Source organism: Caretta caretta, chromosome 14, assembly GCF_965140235.1.
Source record: "Caretta caretta isolate rCarCar2 chromosome 14, rCarCar1.hap1, whole genome shotgun sequence".
NCBI lineage: Eukaryota > Metazoa > Chordata > Testudines > Cheloniidae > Caretta > Caretta caretta.
The window spans coordinates 47138754-47160276 of NC_134219.1; the positions used below are offsets into that span (position 1 = coordinate 47138754).

At 48.6% G+C, this 21523-nt stretch overlaps 2 protein-coding genes across 14 annotated transcripts in view; one reads left to right on the forward strand and one right to left on the reverse strand.

The window, feature by feature from the left end:
- LOC125629579 (C-type lectin domain family 2 member B) overlaps nt 1-21523 on the reverse strand; it is a 52180-nt gene that overhangs the window by 22332 nt on the left and 8325 nt on the right. For 5 of the 12 annotated variants that reach the window (XM_075119595.1, XM_048834939.2, XM_048834940.2 and 2 more), the window contains 2 exons: nt 8644-8770; nt 6064-6166 (listed from right to left, as the gene is read on the reverse strand). The exons of 1 other annotated variant lie outside the window; for it this stretch is intronic. In XM_075119595.1, coding sequence (XP_074975696.1) covers nt 6064-6148 — 85 coding nt within the window. In that variant the 5' untranslated portion in view covers nt 6149-6166; nt 8644-8770. Of the gene's footprint in view, nt 1-6063; nt 6167-8643; nt 8771-8996; nt 9111-9983; nt 10735-14582; nt 14675-15173; nt 15223-21523 lie in introns of those variants that run through there. 6 more of the 12 variants (XM_048834947.2, XM_048834946.2, XM_048834942.2 and 3 more) reach the window with 6 other exon arrangements.
- LOC125629577 (killer cell lectin-like receptor subfamily B member 1B allele C) overlaps nt 3837-21523 on the forward strand; it is a 58479-nt gene continuing 40792 nt past the window's right edge. For both annotated transcript variants that reach the window (XM_048834936.2, XM_075119590.1), the window contains exon 1: nt 3837-4124. In XM_048834936.2, coding sequence (XP_048690893.2) covers nt 3968-4124 — 157 coding nt within the window. In that variant the 5' untranslated portion in view covers nt 3837-3967. The remainder of the gene's footprint in view (nt 4125-21523) is intronic.

A 21523-nucleotide genomic window follows, 5' to 3' on the forward strand; every position in this document is an offset into this window, starting at 1 on the left:
TACTCTGTGCTGATTAGGCTCAACTGGAGTATTGCGTCCAGTTCTGGGTGCCACATTTCAAGAGAGATGTGGACAAATTGGAGAATGTCCAGAGAAGAGCAATAAAAATGATTAAAGTTCTAGAAAACATGACCTATGAGGGAAGACTGAAAAAAACTGGGTTTGTTTAGTCTGGAGAAGAGACGACTGAGAGGGGACATGATAACAGTTTTCAAGTACATAAAAGGTTGTTACAAGGAGGAGCGAGAAAAATTATTCTTCTTAACCTCTGAAGATAGGACAAGAGTCAACAGTGTAATGATGGCGTGGACTGCACCCTCAGCAAGTTTGTAGATGACACTAAACTGGGAGGAGAGGTAGATACGCTGGAGGGTAGGGATAGGATACAGAGGGACCTAGACAAATTAGAGCATTGGGCCAAAAGAAATCTGATGAGGTTCAACAAGGACAAGTGCAGAGTCCTGCACTTAGGACGGAAGAATCCCAGGCACCTCTACAGACTAGGGACCGAATGGCTCGGCAGCAGTTCTGCAGAAAAGGACGTAGGGGTTACAGTGGACGAGAAGCTGGATATGCGTCAACAGTGTGCCCTTGTTGCCAAGAAGCCTAACAGCATTTTGGGCTGTATAAGTAGGGGCATTGCCAGCAGATCGAGGGACATGATCGTTTCCCTCTATTCAACATTGGTGAGGCCTCATCTGGAGTACTGTGTCCAGTTTTGGATCCCTGCACTACAAGAAGGATGTGGAAAAATTGGAAAGCGTCCAGCGGAGGGCAACAAAAATGATTAGGGGTCTGCAACACATGACTTATCAGGAGAGACTGAAGGAACTGGGATTGTTTAGTCTGCAGAAGAGAAGAATGAGGGGGGATTTGGTAGCTGCTTTCAACTACCTGAAAGGGGGTTCCAAAGAGGATGGATCTAGACTGTTCTCAGTGGTAGCAGATGACAGAACAAGGAGTAATGGTCTCAAGTTGCAGCGGGGGAGGTTTAGGTTGGATATTAGGAAAAACTTTTTCACCAGGAGGGTGGTGAAGCACTGGAAAGCGTTACCTAGGGAGGTGGTGGAATCTCCTTCCTTTGAGGTTTTCAAGGTCAGGCTTGACAAAGCCCTGGCTGGGATGATTTAGTTGGGGATTGGTCCTGCTTTGAGCAGGGGATTGGACTAGATGACCTCCTGAGGTCCCTTCCAACCCTGATAGTCTATGATTCTATGAAGAAGCAATGGGCTTAAATTGCAGCAAGGGCCTTTTAGCTTGTACATTAGGAAAAACTTCCTAACTGTCAGGGTGGTTAAGCACTGGAATAAATTGCATAGGGAGGTTGTGGAATCTCCATTATTGCATATTTTTAAGAGCAGGTTAGACAAACACCTGACAGGGATGGTCTAGATAATACTTAGTCCTGCCATGAGTGCAGGGGACTGGACTAGACGACCTCTCGCGGTCCCTTCCAGTTCTGATTATCTTCTGCAAACTGCAACCAAACTTGTTTGTCTGAGTGACTGGCTGAACAAGAAGCAGGACTGAGTGGACTCGTAGGCTCTAAAGTTTTACACTGTTTTATTTTTGAATGCAGATATTTTTTATACGTAATTCTACATTTGTAAAGTTCAACTTTCATGACAAATAGATTGCACTACAGTACTTGTATTGGGTGAACTGAAAAATACTATTTCTTTAGGTTTTTCTACAGTGCAAATATTTGTAATCAAAAATAAATATAAGGTGAGCACTGTACACTTCGTATTCTGTGTTGTACTTGAAATCAATATATTTGAAAATGTAGAAAACATTCAAAAATATTTAAATAAATGGTATTCTGTTATTAACAGCGCAATTAATCATGATTACTTTTTTTTTTTTTTGGTAATCGCTTGACAGCACTAGCCCAAAGACATTAAGAAGAGGCGAATCCAGCGCTTCCCTAGGGAATTTGGTCCCAGGGTTAAACACTCTCACGGTTAGAAAACCTGGGCGTTATTTCTCATTTGAATTTGTCTGGCTTCAGCTTGCAGAAATTGGGCCTTGTCCTGCCTGTCTCTGTTAGTTTAAAGAGCCATTTAGCACCCGGTATTTCCTCCCAGGGCAGGTCCAAGTCACCTCTCAATCTTCTCAAAAAGAAAAGGAGTACTTGTGGCACCTTAGAGACTAACCAGTTTATTTGAGCATGAGCTTTCGTGAGCTACAGCTCACTTCATCTGATGAAGGTGCCACAAGTACTCCTTTTCTTTTTGCGAATACAGACTAACACGGCTGTTCCTCTGAAACCTCTCAATCTTCTGTTTAAGAAACTAACCAGACGGACCTCCTTAAATCTCTCACTGTGGGGCCTTTTCTCTAGCCGGCAATCATGTTAGTGGCTCTTCTCCGCCCCTCTCTGATTTTTCAACATCCTTTTTAAAATGTGGGCACAAGAAGTGGAATCACTGGTCCAGTATCAGCCTCACCAGTGCCATACACAGAGGTTAAATCACCCGCCTTCCCCTGCTCCCGTTTACACGTTCACGGATCGCGTTCGCGATTTTTGTCATGGGTTGAATTGCTTGTTCATTATCACCCCTGCTCCCCCAGGCTGAGATAATAACCTGCTTTTTCAATACATTCAGTGTAATGCATTGCAAAGGGAGTCTCTTGTACCCCTCTACTGGTCCATTCACACAGCGGATAACAGCCTACTACTGCTGCCACCTCATGTTCTATGTTGCGGTGCTAACTGTCCCCACTTTAAACCCAGCTCATAGACAATGAGGAAAGTCTTTATGTTAACAAACAGTTTAGTGGGGTTCAGGACACACTCCGCTGATCAGAGAGATCTCCTGGCTGATAAAGGGGCCCTTAATGTAATGAGGAGCACAGGGCTCCCCACACAAGGGTTTAGTAAGTAAGAGCAATGGGCCAGCGCTGCTGAGTTATCAGTCCCCATCCCCAGAACTGCAGATTCTCCTGCTCCAGCCACTGGACTCTGGGCCACCAAATTCCCAACCTTCACTTACAACAACCAGATGGCTACTTTTAAGGCATTAAAGAATGTGACCCCCTCTGGCACCAGGCCTTTAGCTCAGGGGACACGCGGCATTTCCTTTCCACCTTGGCTTCAGTGGTGCAGGCTGCTGGGAAGGGCGAGCGAGACTTTGCACAAACACCTGGGAATGCAGATGGTTCTTGACTGTCTCCCTCATTCCAGCCCTTAGTGCTACAGGTTCTCTCTCATCGCCGTAGCTTCTGAGAATCTCCCATGTGCCAATGGACTTATGGTTAATATTATTAGCTACTTCTCTTACAGAAGTGGCACGGGACACCAACCAAGACTGGAGCCCCGTTGTGCAGGGCGCTGCCCAGACACACAGCGAGAGAGAGAGAGTTCCTGCCCATTTGTGCAGACACAGTCCCTGACCCAAAGAGCTTCCAATCTAAACAGACAAAGGGCGGGAGGGGAAATCGTGCAGAGAGGGGACTTGCTCAGAGTCACACCACAGTTTAGTGGCAGAACCAGGATTAGAACCCAGGTCTTCTGTCACCCACTCTGCTGCTCCAGGCACTAGACTAAAGCATTGCTGTGGTTTTTTGTTCTGATTAGCATGGGCCTGGCTGGAGCCCTTGGCATAACGAACAGTGTGAACCAAAGCAGGCCTGACCTTGGCAAGATAAGTTTTAGCTAACACCAAGCAAGCATATCCTGACCTGAGACAAAAACACACAGCTCTCTCAAGAGACTACGTCAGCACATTCCCAAGAGATGGTGCAGGAACACACCGACCCCTCCTACGACAAGGAGGGGAGGACAGAATAACATAAGGATGTTTTGGTGGAACTGGAAGGTGCAAGGACAAGGGTGGTAACTAGCAACGTCCGGGGCGTCACACATCACTTGTTTGTATCAATGCCTACAAAGCAGACGCCAGAGGAGGGGTGATTTACGCTGATCTAGGGGACAGGACCCTGGTGCGCTGACGGAGCAGGTACCATGGACACGGGTACACACGAGTTAGTGTCCTTGTGGCTCCTACAGGATGCTAGCGCCGTGGTTTGCCCCCGGTCTCCAGCCTGTTTCGACTCCAGGTTTCTGTTCTTTGTTCCTAACTCCCTGCCTCCTGGCCTTTTGATGTGGGCCTCCCATCCTGGTAAGAAAAGTTACTGATGCATTGCTTCAGGGCCATGGTGGGGAGTTAAAGTAACAGTTTAGCACGAGGAATGTACCTAGCAGGGATAGGTGGGAGATAAGAAGAAGGTTTGTCTATTGGCTAAGGTTTCCGATGCGCGAGGGTAACATGCTTTGCTAAAAGGTATATAATCTCTGTATAACCTGCATTCGGGGTCCCCTCCTGACTAGCAAGGGGGGCACCACGCTCGAGCGTAATAAACTTAGTATCTTTGGGAACTCTGCAGTTGTGGACTTTGTTTGTGTGCCTCAGCCTAGACTCGAACTGTGCGGGACCTATCAGGTATAATTCGTAGCAGTCCTTGTGCGTGACCTATCAGGTATAATTCGTAACACAGGCCAGAGAGCCTCCCTCGCAGCACGTCCGGCATCCAGAACGGGTACGTGGTAAAGAGAGTGTGTGTTTCAGAAAGATAACGAATCTCGGTTTAGTGGCTTCACCTGCTGTTGGAACCATCTCGGCCCCGGAGCGCTGTTCCCATGAGTGAGTGAAAACAAAAAGAAAAGGAGGACTTGTGGCACCTTAGAGACTAAGCAATTTATTTGAGCATGAGCTTTCGTGAGCTACAGCTCACTTCATCAGATGTGTACCGTGGAAACTGCAGCAGACTTTATATACACACAGAGAATATGAAACAATACCCCCTCCCACCCCACTGTCCTGCTGGTAATAGCTTATCTAAAGTGATCAACAGGTGGGCCATTTCCAGCACAAATCCAGGTTTTCTCACCCTCCACCCCACCACACAAATTCACTCTCCTGCTGGTGCTAGCCCATCCAAAGTGACAACTCTTTACATAATCAAGTCGGGCTATTTCCTGCCTAGATCCAGGTTCTCACATCCCCCCCACCCCCATACACACACAAACTCACTCTCCTGCTGGTAATAGCTCATCTAAACTGACCACTCTCCAAGTTTAAATCCAAGTTAAACCAGAACATCTGGGGGGGGGGGGGTAGGAAAAAACAAGAGGAAACAGGCTACCTTGCATAATGACTTATGGTACAAGGTCCACAAGGTAGCCTGTTTCCTCTTGTTTTTTCCTACCCCCTCCCCCCCCAGATGTTCTGGTTTAACTTGGATTTAAACTTGGAGAGTGGTCAGTTTAGATGAGCTATTACCAGCAGGAGAGTGAGTTTGTGTGTGTATGGGGGTGGGGGGGATGTGAGAAAACCTGGATTTGTGCAGGAAATAGCCCGACTTGATTATGTAAAGAGTTGTCACTTTGGATGGGCTAGCACCAGCAGGAGAGTGAATTTGTGTGGGGGGGGTGGAGGGTGAGAAAACCTGGATTTGTGCTGGAAATGGCCCACCTGTTGATCACTTTAGATAAGCTATTACCAGCAGGACAGTGGGGTGGGAGGAGGTATTGTTTCATATTCTCTGTGTGTATATAAAGTCTGCTGCAGTTTCCACGGTATGCATCTGATGAAGTGAGCTGTATCTCACGAAAGCTCATGCTCAAATAAATTGGTTAGTCTCTAAGGTGCCACAAGTACTCCTTTTCTTTTTGCGAATACAGACTAACACGGCTGTTCCTCTGAAACCTGAGTGAAAACAGGTACTGTTTTCTGCAGTCGGACTTTCCCCAGCCTCAGCTTCCTTCTGTTGGCTCTGCTTTTGTCTGCTCCATGCCAGGGACTTCCCTGGGGCAGCTCAGCATGGCCTCTCCAGCCACAGTGCTTATTTAGAGCGGCTTTCTCTGCAGGCAGCAAACAGGGAAAAGCCTGCAATCCCCAGATAAGCATTATCAACGTGACAGCCACTGCTGGGCTCCCATCTGAGGGCTGGGCTACGAGAAGAAGTGATTCCAGAGTAAGATAGAGAGAGACGTTAAAGCGCCAGAGCTATTCTGGAATAACTCCCAGGGCGGGCGCTCTCATTCTGAAATAAGATCACCTCGTTCTGGTTCAGCTTCCTCCACTTCTGGAACAAGGGGCGCTATCCCGGAACAGCGTAGCCCATGGGAGCTATTCCAGTCCATTCCCTGTGTAGACAAGTCCTGCGGAAGGCGTTTGACTGTGAGAGTCAGATGTGAACTTGGGGAAGTATAAACCACCCCTCCAGAAGGACAAGGAGCCATGACAGTATGGTGGATTCTCTCCCCACCCCCCTTGAACCCTTTATGCCACTGGACTTGATCAGAAGCCCTGTGACCCCCCCTCCTACACAGACCCTAGCATAAAGGCCTGCTGGGGATGCAACTAGGGCTAGGAGCGAGCATGACTCTGCAAGGCTGCTGCAAATTAGAGTAGCCCTGGGGCTGCTCTAACTTGCACTAACATCCCTGGAGCAGTCCTGAATAAGAGAGACCCACCGGTGGCTTTAGGCCTTGCACCCCCACTGCCTGGGCTCTGATCCCTATGCTGACCTCCCCACCCCCCCATCTCCCCTTGTCCCTTCTTCTTGTCAGAACTCCAGGGGTTAAAGAAAGGGGGTGCTAAAAGCAGAGGCAAGGCCCATCCTCCTCTCCCTGGCTTGGGTTGAGCAGCCTCCTTCGCAGCTCTCCCTCCTTTCTGGCTGGTGCAGAAAGGATGCCCCCTTCCTGTTTCTATCTAGTTCAACACCCATGGACTCCTGTGGGACAGGATGGTCTAGTAGCGATAGGGTGACCAGACAGCAAGCGTGAAAAATCAGGACAGAGGGTGGGGGGGTAATAGGAACCTATAGAAGAAAAAGCCCCAAATATCAGGACTGTCCCTACAAAATTGGGACATCTGGTCACCCTAAGTAGTGAGGGTACCATGCTGGGACTCAGGAGAGCTCAATTCTGTTCGCAGCTACGCCACTGCTTTCCTAGATGACCTTGGACAAGGCCCTGCTCTGTGACTCAGTTTCCCCACCTGCCCCTTTCTTTCTGGTGCATTTCACTTGCAAGCTCCCTGCCTCTGAGTGTGTGTCTGTTCTGTGCCCAGCACAATGGGGTCCTGGTCTCAGTTAGGGCCTCTAGACCCCACAGTAAGAATACAACTAGTAAAGTAACAGCTGGTGATTGCGAGTGAGAGACGCCAGAGGACACATGATGGAGATCAGCTGAGGCAGTTCAGCTGAAAGTCTTGTGCTGGTTTAATGAGGAAGGGGTGGCTGACTTGACCTTGGTTACAATCACAGTTCCTAAATGCTAGAACTTTTACCTAACTCTCCCTTCCTGGACCTAGTTTCCTTTCTCCCACACATTTTCAGGTGGGATTGGCGAAGCGAGACCTTTAATTGAACCTGAGCCTTTAACATCGATGGGCCTTGGAGGCTTTTAGCTTTGGAGCCATTGTTACGTGGTGTGCATTTACTGAGACAGGGTGGAATGGCAGGCAGAGCCGGGGTTGACCGCATTTTCAGTCAACAAATATTTCAGATTGACAATGCTTAAAAGCAAAAATCCAAGGAGGCAAATTGCCCCTGAGCTCCTCAAAGAACCAGTTCATCAAATCATAGGATCTGAAAAATGTCAGATGGGAAGGGACCTCACAGGTCATCAAGTCCAGCCCCCTGCGCTGAGCATGACCCAGTAAACCTAGACCGTCCCTGACAGGTGTTTGTCCAGCCTGGTCTTATACACCCCAGTGATGGGGATTCCACAACCTCCCATGGACGCCTGTTCCAGAGCTTAACTCCCCTTAGAGTTCTATTTTTTCCTAATATCTAACCTAAGTCTCCCTTGCTGAAGATTCAGCCCGTTACTTCTTGTCCTGCCATCAGTGGACATGAAGAACAATTGATCACAGTCCTCTTTAGAACAGCCCTTAACATATTTGAAGGCTGCTATCAAGTCCTCCCTCAGTCTTCTCTTCTCACAACTAAACATGTCCAATTCTTTCATCCTTTCCCCATAAGTCGGGTTTTCTAAACCTTTTATCACTTTTGTTGCTCTCCTGTGAAGTCTCTCTAAATTGTCCACATCTTTCTTAAGGTCCAGAATTGGGCACTGTACCCCAGATGAGGTCTCATCAGCTCCAAGGGGGCTGGACAATGATCTCCTCTGTCTTCCACACAGCATTCTTGTTCATGCACCCCGGAATGATATGAAAGCCTTTTTTGAAGCTGCATCACATTGTTGTCTCACATTCAATTTTTTGATCCACTAGAACTCCCAGATCCTTTCCCCCACTACGACCACCTGGCCAGTTATTCCCCAGTTTATAGTCGTCCATTTATTTTTTTCCCCCTTCTTACGTGTAGCACTTTGCACTTGTCCTTATTGAATTTCATCTGGCTGATTTCAGACCAATTCTCCAATTTATCAAGGTCATTTTGAATTCTGATCTTGTCCTCCAGAGTGCTTGCAACTCCTCCCAGCTTGGTATCAGCCTCCCAGTTTATAAGCGTACGCTCCACTCCATTATCCAGGTAATTAATGTAAATAATGAAAAGCACCTGACTTACAACTGACCCCGATAGACCCTACTAGATACATCCTCTCAGCTGGACAGCAAACCACTGATAACTACTGAGTATAATCTTTCAACCCAGTGGTGCACCCACCTTATAGTAATTTCGTCTAGACCACAGTCCTCAGTTTGCTTGTGAGAATGTCATGTGGGACTAGGTCAAAGGCCTTACTAAAATAAAGATATATCACATCTCCTGCTTCTCCACTAGGCCAGTGACCCTGTTAAAAGAAGGAAATTAGGTTGGGTTAATATGATTTTTTTCTTGACAAATCCATGTTGACGCTTACTTATTACCCTGTTATCCTTTAGGCTAGGGGTTTACAAACCGATTGTTTAATCATTTGTTCTAGTCCCTTTGCAGGGATCAAAGTTAGACTGACTGGTCTATAATTCCCTGGGTCCTCTTTCTTCCCCTTTTTAAAGATAGGGCCTACGTTTGCCCACCTTCCATGAGTTCTTGAAGATAATCGCTAACAGTTCCGAGATGATTTCGCCTGCATCATCGCTGCAAAGTGGGCAGGTTCCAGGCGCTCAATAATAACCCAGGGTAGGTCTACACTGCAAAACAGCACACAGGGCAGCGAGCCTCAGAGCCCGGGACTACAAACTCGAGTTTGTGCTATGGCGCTAAACACTGCCATGTAGACGTTGCCACCCGGGCTCGGAGACCCGCCCTTCTCACCGAGCTTCAGGGCAGGAACGTCTACGTGGCTCTTTTCAGCACCACAGTGTGTGGCCCCAGGCTCGGAGATGAACATCTGTCATGGGTGGCTTATTCTCCATTGCCCTCTGCCCAGGGGGTGAATTGCCAGTGCCCTGGAGCGTTTTGTCTTGGCAGGTGTCAAGGCTGAATCCCCACTCTGTCACGCAAAGTGCAGAAATGGGGCCCACAAGGATTTTTAAAAAATTAATACTGGCCACTCCACACTTGTATTAAACTCCCAAGGTCACAGCTTCTCTCTGACCTTGGCTTGGTCAACGCTGTCACCACCAAAATGCAACAAAACCCCCTTTGAACCCAGGAAGGCGCACTTGGGAATTCCTCCCTGTGGGGTACCCTCATGCCCTTTCACTCCCAACCCCGCTCCGGGGAAGAGCTGAGAAAGAAAACAAAGGAAATCAGCTGTGGCTATCAGCTAATCAAACAACATGCACAAACCTCTGCTGACACCAAAAACCCAGTCCTGTTCTTAAAAAAGGTAAATTTTATTAAAAACAAAAAGACAAAAATACATCTGGGACTTAGGCTTTTTCCTAGATCTTAAAAGAAACAATTACAAAAAATAAGCACCCCAGCTAGCTTTCTTGGGGGTTCAGCTTAAAGGTTACAAGCAAACAAAAGCATCTGAAGTTAGCACAGAGTCTACGAGGCAATAAGAAATAAAAGAAATAACCCTGATCGCGTCTAGCTAAACACGCTGATCTACTTACACATTTGGAGTTCAGATGAGTAGTTTTAGGCACAATCTGATGCTTTATGATCATACCTGGCTTAAGCTGCTTATAGCATGGCTGCTCTGTCCCTCCAGCCCAGAGAACAATAGACAAAGGGAAAATTTCTTTCCCTATTTTAAAAAGTTCTACCTTCCCACTGTCTCTTTTGGTCAGGTGCCCACTTTCTTTTCCTGGGGGACTTTTTAACCTTTTACAGATAAAGCAAGTAAACAGCTACCAAGAGGGATTTTACAGCTCACTGGCTGGCCATCAGAGGGAGCTATCCCCCTTCATTTACCACAGCTGGGATGTGTTAATGCACACACCACCCTCTGTAAATACCAATGTTTGCTACTAGCCATAAAAATCTCCAGGCTGTGACAGCTTTTCTTCTGCTTCTGGGGACTTGTCCTTGCCGCCGGGTTAGCTGGGGGTGCCACTCGAGCGTTGCTCCGGAGCCAGCTCCCGAGCACACCCCCAAACCTCTAGCCCTAGTGAAGCGGTGCCGTAACCAAGAGCCAGCCGCCCCGCTGGGGTTGAGGGACCTCCAGTTAGGGCAAGTCACCGGGCACAAACGCTCTGCTCTGCCCGTCTCTGTGTGGCCAGTGAACTCAGCCGGTGAGCCAGCAGCTGTTCTGCAGCGTGGATCACTAGGCTCGAGCCGGCTGTGACAACAAACCCCTCTGGGCCTTCAGTGTTGTGACATTATTAAGGGGAGTGGCACTTGGTAGCATGTGCTGACTGCCCTCACGGCACCCAGCAGGGGCTCCTTGGATCTCCCCATAGCCTGCCCCCGCCCCACAGGCTTCCTGATGCCGCCTTCCTCTACTCCCCCGCTGCAGGCCCTTCCTGCAACTTCCCCTGGCCATTTGCCCTCCCTTGGCTCCGGTCACGCAGACGAAAAGCCGAAGGCCACAGTCTCGAGTGCAAGCACGATGTTTATTGGGGTTCCCAAGCAAACACAATCACAGATCCGCACACCAGCAGAGCAATTCCTGTTCCCCCTCCTCTTTCTTACCACGCCTAATCAGACCCGTAGCGTCTGCCCCCGGTCTGACCCCTGACAATTGATGGTCATGTTCCGTTTTGGAGGATCGGGAGTCTGGGGGCTTCATCACCACTTCTTTTCGTACGGGGTAAGGATAGAGGGTGCGTTTTGGCCAGGGTCACTGTTTCTTTGGCTTTTAGCCTCTCTTATGCCTTCCCCTGTCCGTCCGTCCCCGACACAGACCCGTCTCTCCCCTCCCGACTGGTTGCTTGACCTTGGCTTGGGAGAGGAGTCAGGCAGCCTTCAAGTGTCCACTCGTAAGTCAAACTCCCACCATCCCCAGGGAGACTTTAACTCTCCTCCTTCTCTCGTCTCATTTTGTGCTATAAACCCCACCTGGCCGTGGGCAGATGCAACATACAGAAGATCAAAAGTCAAACAGGCAAACAAACCCCCAAATTCCATCTCAGGCTAATAAACAGGGCTAAATACTCAATGACCGTCACTAACCCCCCTCCTGGCAGGGGTACTCTGTGCCCCCAGCTCTGTCCCCTCAACAGAGATTTCAGAGCTGCGGCACGGTTACTAGGCAAGGGACAAGCTGTGATGATCACCGGCTATCTAAATCATGCTCGTTGCACTTGCCCCATCTGTTTCGTCCACCGGTTGCTATATTGTTGTCATGACTTGTTGTCATGCCTCTCGACTGTTGCCACAATTTGAGCCTCATGCTCCTTCACTTGAGTGAGTCTGTTTGCAGAACTGGGCTTTAATGAGCAACTCCCCCCTCCTCCCCTCCAAAGTTTAAGCTGATACAAACTCACGGTGGAGACAGACTGGAGTCTCTTCTCTCTAAGCCAGAGACGTGTCCCCAAAATAATTCCACTGTGACGCTGTGTGAGTTGTTCCAGTGGTTAATTCCCTTCCCTGTTAAAAATATACACCTTATGTTCCAGCCTGAATTTGGCTAACTTCCACTTCCAGTCATGGGAGCATGAGAATAAGGCTTCTGACACAGTCCCACATAAACACTGTCATAAGCAAGCTTGGGAAGCATGGTCTAGATGAAATTGCTATAAGGTGGGTGCCCAACTGGGTGAAAGACCGTACACACAGAGTGCTTTTCACTGGTTCACTGCCAGACTGGGAGGAAGGGTTGACCGCATTTTCAATCTATAATTCCCTGGGTCCTCTTTCTTCCCCTTCTTAAAGGTAGGTTTTGTGATGGGTTCGGTCACAGAGACCCCCTTGGGACTGTCACCTGATGTGCTGAATTCACCTCTGAGCCTGTTTTCCCTACCAGCTTGGGACTCCAGCACCCTGCCTTGTTGAGCCAGACACGCTAGCCTGCTGCAAACACACACCCGGGTCTGGGCCACGCTCCCAAAGCTGCAGGGGAGTCGGGCAGCCTTCAAGTGTCCACTCGTACATAAAGTCTCGCTGGGTATGGGGGGAGTTTAAACTCTCTTCCTTCTCTTTTCTCATGATGTGCTGTAAACCCCATCTGGCCATGGGCAGATGCAACACACAGAGTCTCCACGGCAAAACAACACCCACGGCAGCAAGTCTGAGTCTGGGACTACAGACTCGTGTTTGTGCTATGGTGCTAAAAATTGCCATGTAAATGTTGTCGCCCGAGCTCGGAGACCCACCCATCTCACCGAGCTTCAGGGCAGGAAAGTCTACATGGATCTAGTGGCGTCTACCAGGGTCCTGTCTCAGGAGCTTGTAAAATTTGCAGCTGACACCACGCTGGGAAGATCACAAGCACTTTGGAGGGCTGGATGAGAATTCAAAACGACCTTAACAAATAGGAGAACTGGTCTGAATTCAACAAGACCAAGCAAGCACAAAGTACTGTACATGGGAAGGAAAAAAAAAAAATAAAACGCACACCTACAAACTGGGGAATAGCTGGTTCGGGGGTTGTACTGCTGAAAAGCAGCTGAGGATGCAAGTGGATCACAAATTGAAGGAGTCAGCAATGGGCTGCCGCTGCAAATAAAGTGAACTCACCCCGGGGAGTCGGATTTTCCAAAGAGCCCAGCACCCAATATCCCTTCTTCCCGCACAGCTGAGCTAACTAGGGGGAACAGAGCCTCCTTGCATCCAGGGTAGCAGCTGATGCCCTTGAGGCCTTATCGGAGACAGAGGATGGCCTTGTGATAAAGGCCTTGTCGACATGGGGAAAAAAATTTTAATCATTTTTCCATGGGTGGTGGGGGGAATAAACCGCCTGGCACCCACACATGAGTGAGTCAGCTGGAACAAGGAACCACACAAACGATCATAACTCAGAATTCCGTTATTTCATCAAGAACAGATTTCCCCTTCATCACCTTGCAGACTGCCACAGGCGTTAGCGGGACCCTTGCTGTGTATTGAGGGGTGTGCGTAGCCCTAAATTTATGCCCCCTGGCTCTCCGGTTGATAATTAAAACAGAGCTGGGCCTGTCGCACAGAATAAATTGGGGAACTTTCGCATCGTATAAATAGAATGAAACTAAAACTATTAAGGGTAAAAACAGACCAAACTGCAGCTGCAGCATTAAACTTAACTATGACAGGTTTCAGAGGAACAGCCGTGTTAGTCTGTATTCGCAAAAAGAAAAGGAGTACTTGTGGCACCTTAGAGACTAACCAATTTATTTGAGCATGAGCTTTCGTGAGCTACAGCTCACTTCATCACTTTCATCACGAAAGCTCATGCTCAAATAAATTGGTTAGTCTCTAAGGTGCCACAAGTACTCCTTTTCTTTTTGCAAACTTAACTATGTAAGTAACACACCTGTGCAAGACTGCAACCAATCACAACCAACCACATCACTAAAAAGCTATTCCCATTCTTCACATGCATGTTCTAGCAAAGGCCCCAGCTGCTGGTCTGTTTTGTGTCTATTCAGACTGCAAGCTCTTCGGGGAAGGGACTTAACTCTATCTGTAAAACTCCCAGGGAAAGGGGCTCTGATCCCAAAAAGTCTCCAGATGCTGCCATATAAATTCTATTTTTCTCCCCTCCTCATTGCTGCACTACATGAGCACCTGTCGGTGACATGAGATTTGTTCCCTCTCTCATCTCATCCCATCCCATCCCTGGAGGAGAACAGAATAGGGTGTGCTGGGGAGCGTTTTGTTTTGATGGGGGTTTTGTTTTTAGTGCACACACTGGTCTGGGTACGAAATATAAAATGTTTACTCTGGCAGCATAAAGCATCTTTCATATTGATGCCAATTTTCCCTACGTTCACTTTAAGGTCCCAAAGAGAAGCAATTTTCTCTCCCTCCCATGCTGTCCCCCCTCCCTCCCCCAGCTCCCTCACACACACAACAGAGCTCACCCCTTCTCCACTTTATTCACAACATGGCTGCTAAGAACACAGAGTCACATCAATGTCGGGTGGTCAGGACCTCGAGAGCTCATCAAGTCCAGCCCCCTGCTCTGTGGCAGGACCAAGTAAACCTAGACAGACGCCTGTCAGGGCTGGTCTAACCTGTTCCTAAAAACCTCCAGTGACGGTTACCCTTAGAGTTTGTTACCCTGCCAGCTTAGACGCCTCTCTCGGGTCTCTCCCACTGGCTCCCGCTCCTTTACAGCATTAGACACATACCTTTAAGGTTTGTGTAACATCATCCCTGCAGGGCCCTCCTGGCTCCTGCCCTCGCTGGGCTGAGAAAGTCACACAGAGACCTTTAGGTGCAGTGCCCACCTGGTGCTTTTACTTACAGGCTGTGCTCCCAACACCTTTCCACCATATAAGTTGTCCCCTTCTTGCAGTCCCCCAGCAGGAGAGAGGGGCCAAGCTATCTCTCTGCTTCCCCTCACTGCCTTCCCTCTACCGCAGCTTTCCTCTTTCCAGCTTCCCCCCTGGCTTTCTTCCCTGGGACTCTTATCCAACTCAAGCCTGCTGGGGCAGCAGCTGTTCAAGCTTCCACAATCAGGGCCAGGTGGTCTACCCAGCTCCAATTCACTTCCCTTCATTGGAGCTGGAGTGACAGAGGGTTGGCGAAGCAGTTTTCTGCTTAGCACCCTGTCACAGTTCTTCTTTAGCTCCTCATTTCCTAGCAGACCTGCTATTTTGTCATGCCATGTCATTGCACTGCCAATGATATCCAGCCTTTCCCCCAGCAAGTGTCTCCAGGCTCTCCCCGCATCAAGGTATAAGACGTCGCCGGCAAAAAACAGAAAGTCCCTACAATACCTTCCTTTCGACTCAGTTCTGCTGCGACACCCATAGAACACGGCCAGCTGCTGAGGGCACTGGCCGGGGGTGAGCCGAGACTGACTGACTATGCAAAACATGCTGATTGTATTTGTCTTAAACAAAAGGGCTGTTATACAGACAACAGAGACCAATTGTTCTCCCGGCCACTGAAGGTAGGGCAAGAAGTGATGGGCTTTAATCTGCAGCAAGGGAGATTTAGATTAGATATTAGGAAAAACTTTCTAACTCTAAGGGAAGTTCAGCTCTGGAATAGGCTTCCAAGGGGGCTTGTGGAATCCCCCTCACTGGAGGCTTTTCAGAACAGGCGGGACAAAGGCCCCTCAGGGATGGTCTAGGTTTACTTGGTCCTGCCTCAGCACAGGGGACTGGACTTGATGACCTCTCCAGGTCCCTTCCAGCTCCACATTTCTATGAGTCTAAGCTTAAGGCCTCTAGGCACTGCTATAATACCATGGACCGCACCAAATGCCTGCTCCCCCAACAGATTCTGCAAGGGAGTAGCAGTCTATTTGCAGGAACGGGCTCTTAATTAGGAGGATTCACAATTCACCACAACCCGATTTAAGCCTGTATTAGCATTGCACTAGTGCCCGGAGGTCCCATCTCCTCTGTCTATGGACCCCATTCCAATAGCCTCTAATCACCTTAATCTTTTAAAGCATTTAACCCTACAAAGAAGGGCAGTGCTTTTACCCCCGTGTGACAGAAGGGGAACTGCAACCAGATTGATTTAAATGGGAAATAGGCTTGTAAATACCAATGAAGATCAGGACCTAGGTGATTTACCCCAGGTATCAATGGTGGAGCAGGGAATCAAAGCCAGGTTTTTCAGGTCCCAGGCTAATGTCCTAATGACTGGACCATCCTTCCTCTCTTCAAGGCAGGGAGGCCTGGACCCACAAAGGGTGTCGTGCTGCGGAGAGTCACAACACCTAACTTTCAGATGCCTAGAAAAATCTCAGGAACAGCACCGGGATCCACCACGCCTGGGTTAGGTTCCCCGGCTCCCTACACAATGAATGGGGAGAGGTAGATGCCGTAGAATGGGGGCCACACCAGCCAGCATGCTAGACAGGGAGACACCTACTCCAGCCAGTGCTAACGAGGGATGTGTCCTAAGCCCTGCCCCCTCAGGGAGTTTGGCACCTAAGTCCAGGCCGGAGCGAGGCACCTATCTCCGCTAGCTATCCACGAACGGGACATGTCTCTGGAGTCAGGAGATTAAACCCCCTGAGTAGTCTATCTAGTCATCCTCCCTGCTCAGCTGCCTCTCCCTATGAGCCAGAAATGTGATCAGGCCATGCATTAGGCAAGATATTTCCAGTAGAGACAGGGAAGTGTTCGTACCCTTAGTCCGTACTAACTGTCAGGGTGGTTAAGCACTGGAATAAATTGTGGAATCTCTCATTGGAGATTATTAACAGCAGGATAGACAAACACCTGTCAGGGATGGTCTAGATAATACTTAGTCCTGCCTTGAGTGCAGGGGACTGGACTAGATGACCTCTCGAGATCCCTTCCAGTCCTATGATTCTCTGATTATACAAAGCACTGGTGAGACCTCATCTGGAATACTGTGGGCAGTTCTGGTTTTCCGTGTTTAAGAAAGATGAATCCAGACTAGAACAGATGCAGAGAAGGGCTACTAGGACGATGTGAGGCATGGAGAGCCTACCCTACGAGAGGAGATTTAAGGAGCTTGGCTTGTTTAGCCTAACCAAACGAAGGCAGAGGAGAGATAGGATTGCTCTCTATAAATCCATCAGAGAGATCAATACCAGGGAAGGAGAGGAGTTATTTAAGTCAAGGGCCAATGCTGGCATAAGAAAAAAAAATGAATACAAACTGGCCATCAATAAATTTAGTTTTGAAATTAGATGAAGGTTTCTAATCACCAGAGGAGTTTAGTTCTGAAACAGTCTTCCGAGGAGAGCAGTGCAGACAATAAGATAACTTGTTTTAAGACTGAGCTTGATAAGTTTATGGGAGGTGGAGGGGGGAGTTACGATGAAGTTCCCTACCGAGGCATGTGGCCCATCCATGACTGCTATTAGCAAATATCTCCAATGGCCCGTGATGGGACACTAGACGGGGAGGGCTCGGAGGTACGACAGAGAATTCTTTCCCAGGCGTCTGTCTAGTGGGTCTCGCCCACATGCTCAGGGTCTAACTGGTCGCCAGATTTGGGGTCAGGAAGGAATTTTCCCCTAGCTCAGCTTGGCAGAGACCCTGGGGAGGTTTCATCTTCCTCTGCAGCATGGGGCATGGGTCACTTGCAGGTTTGAACTAGTGTAAAATGGTGGATTCTCTGTCGCTTGAAGTTTTTAAACCATGATGTGAGGATGTCAGTGACTCAGCCAAAGGTTTGGGGTGGATCACAGAAGTGGGTGGGTGAGATTCTGTGGCCTGTGATGTGCAAGAGGTCAGACTGGATGATCATGACGGGCCCTCCTGGCCTTCAGGTCTATGAGTCTATAAGGCTGCGTGCGTGTCTGGTGGGCGGGCAGGAGGGACACAAGTGTACAGGCCAGAGATCAGCAGATGAATCCTGCACTGCTGGGGGCGCCGACAGGGGTGAGTTGGGAGAGTCTGAGGCAGGCGTTAGTCTCTCCCTCCATAACTAACAGGTGTCTCAGAACAATCCCCATGACGCCTGCATCTGCCGAATTGAACAGGCAGTTGGAGGCTCCCTGCTTCAGGGCGCTGTGGGCGAACCGTCAGAAAACAGCAGTTGGGAGTTGTGGCTGACTGCAGCAGCAGCTGGGGGGTAGATACAACCTATCTCACAACCGATTATTTTCCAGCCCGGAAGGGACAAACTGCAGAGCTAGATAAGGAAAGACGGAGCGTGGTGAAATACCACAGCCCTCCTCCACGGAAAAGCAGCCGAAATAAATTTCTTCTTTGACGGGTGTCAAAATCCCCTGCCCCTCCCGAAACCGCAAAATTACAGGGAACAATGAAGAACTGTAGGTGTCTGGCTGGCTGAGTTTCTGGCTGAATGCTTATTATACAGAATGCCATTGGTTTTCAATTTTTAAATGAAAAATTCCAGGGTTTTACAAAAGCTATTTGGTTGGGGGGGAGGGGTTAACCAATTTTTGACCTCTCCAGTACATGAAAATACTGATCCGCTCTGTCTCAAAGTCGTGGGACATCAATGGGCCCCAGTTCCAGACCCTACAGTTGTCATGAGCAAGTCTTACCACCGCAGTTTGGTGCCAGGCTTTGTGTCTCCGCTGCGCTGGTATAAATGGGCTGCATGAACTGGGCCCATTGTTTGCCCTGCTGCTTAAAAATCAAGCCAGGCTGGCGTCATGATGCAGTGGCTAAAGAATCCTAGAGCTCCTGTCTCTGAACAAAGAGCTCTGGTCTCACGAAGAACTGGGTCAGATGCGAGATCAACCCACCCAGCAGCCTGTTCCCCTAGTAACAGCAAGAAAACCGGCAGTAGGCACTTCAAAGGAAACAGCATTATCCCCGCAAGCTACTCTGTCTGCCTGCAATGTTGATACAAAGCCTGGCACCAAACTCCTTGGGGGTAGGATGTGCAGAGTGCCCATGGCAATGGACGGGTCTGGAACGATGGAATGATTCTATTCTCAGATCTTCACTGGGCCAGAGAACATGTGAGAATGTCCCAGCCACCAGGCTATGGAACCAGTCACCTAGGACAGAGAAATCTCTGCTCCATCCTCTGTGAACATCCTCCCCCATAGAGCTTTTAGCCCAGTGGTAAGACAGCATCTACCCCCCATCCCACTATTTTGTGAATGGCACCTAAGTCAAGGGGGGGAAATGGCCAAACTAGTCAGTGAAATGGTGTCAAATTTGCAAATAGCTGCAGCAAATAAATGATGAATGTGAAAAATTTCACACATACCCTGGGGATAAGCCAACATAACTTGTAGCAGAACATGAGTAATGAAACATGGGGGAGGCCTTGTTTCTTGGAAGACAATCATAGAATATCAGGGTTGGAAGGGACCTCAGGAGGTCATCTAGTCCAACCCCCTGCTCAAAGCAGGACCAGTCCCCAATTTTTGCCCCGGATCCCTAAATGGCCCCCTCAAGGATTGAACTCACAACCCTGGGTTTAGCAGGCCAATGCTCAAAACACTGAGCTATCCCTCCCCCTCCTCCAAGATTAAGGAAGGTAACTAGAGCAGCAGAAATGTTGTGCTAAGATAAGCAAATGGGACAGTAAGCTAAAAGAGAGAATGTATGAGCTAGCTATAATAAGAGGGAGACCACATGGGGAACCATTCGTTAACAAGAAGAAAACAAAGGACAAGAGAAGTCAGGAGCATAAATAAGAGTAAAGTCAAACATAGTGCGTGGGTAGAACTTGCGGTACAGGGATTGGTTCCTGCAAAGGAACCAAGGCAATTCCAAAATGTGAAGCGATGTATCATGAATGCAATGTAATGTATAAAGGAGGAGGTTGGCGGTGTAATCTGGGGAGGTGTGGTACGACCTATACCCACCCCCTACACTTGAGTTTGATCAGCTCAGAGTAGCTTTCCTATATGCCAAATAAGAAACTTGAGCGATCTGCCCAGAGTTGTGCTTGGGGAGCTGAGGTGAAGAGGTCTCAGGGGAACCCCAACGTAACTAAACAGAGACAAGCCCCTATGTGGTTGCCCTGAGTGGTGTGCTGCAGTTTAGCTTAACACCTGCTCCCAATGACCATAGGTCCAAGCGTCTGGCGTTTAGAAGCAGCAACTGGGGTGTGTGAGAGCAGACGTAAACAGAGTGATTGTTGTGGTCCTAATATGCTGGGGGCGGGCGGCGGGGGGGGGGGGGGGGCGGGGCGGTGACAGATGGTCTCTTAGAAGCCGCATGGTGGGGGAAGCAAACAAAGGACTCTTTAAAGCAGAGAAGAAAAGTGCATTGGCCTACAGAGCATGGCTCACATGCACATGTCTGGAATGGAGCTACGCAGCAGGGGATTACCTTTATCCTCAGGAGGAGCAAAGTAGGGGGCAGTGGGGACAGGTACAGACACACACACACCCCTGCCCAGGGACGGACACACACACACACAGCTGGCTTGGATTCCTGAGTCTCTCATGTCACAGATTTATATAGATCTCTTCTGAAACCTGGTCCTCTTTCTTCCATTATGAGATCATCCTACAATACACACTTGGGGAGAACACACACATAAGAGGGGGGTGCAAAAGGCGCATACACACACCCCAAGGCAGGGGGGGACTCACACATACTAGGAATCAGAGAGGACACAATGGCGGGGAACATAGAGGGCAGGGGAGGGAAGAGAGACATTTTTGGGGGAGCAGATGAGGACACTGAAAAAAAACCCACACATACACACACACGCACACCAGGGGTCAAGGACACAAACTGGGGCAACACAGACACACACACGCGCCCCTCTTCACCCACTGGGAAGCAGACAATGTTCTGCGATGGACCTATTTTCCAGGCTCCTGAAAGCTACCTGGGGAGAAAGGGGACTTTCCTTTGTGAGGTTTCAGAGTAGCAGCCATGTTAGCCTGTATCCATAAAAAGAACGAGGAGGACTTGTGGCACCTTAGAGACGAACAAATTGATTAGAGCATAAGCTTTCGTGAGCTACAGCTCACTTCAGCGGATGTTTTCTTTTTCCTTTGTGAACCATTCATGCAGTATAAATAGGCTCGGCAGGATTAGATATGGATCTGCCACTGATCAATTTCGCCGCAAGTGCACAAACTGAGGACAAAATATTTCCATCCACCATTATCAAGATTTACAGAAGGGCAAAGTAAGGAAAATGCTGCTTGAGAATGGATTAGGGTTTCTCTGACGTGTATTTCCCTCGTCTGTTTTGACATGAGATGTTGCAATTTGTGTTTTAAAGGTTATAAAGCTTTAACTGTTTAAATCTCAACATCTATTGCCATTAATTATTCTCTGCTCCCCCGCTCCCCCCCATTAATTTCCCACAACGGCGAGCATTTACAGAAACATTTTTTAAAAGGCTTAAAACCCATAATTTTGCACAGCTGTGAACATTTAAAATTGATAAAAATCTTTTTTTAAAAAAGCTTAAAAATAAACTTCAGTATTATCTGTCAAAGTTATGAAAATCATCATCATCGTCTGCCAAGCCTAGTTATAAACACAAGTCATTTAAAGTCCCCTAGTCAACAAATCCCCACTAGCCCAAGCTTCGGCTGTTATCCACCTACTGTGGTCCTGCCAGTTCGGACCCACCACTCAGTGACCTGAACAGAAACAGCGGGTTTGGGATCAGGTTCTAGTATGTCCACACTGCAATGTAAGCCCAGGGTTCAAACTCAGACTCAAGGCTAACCCCT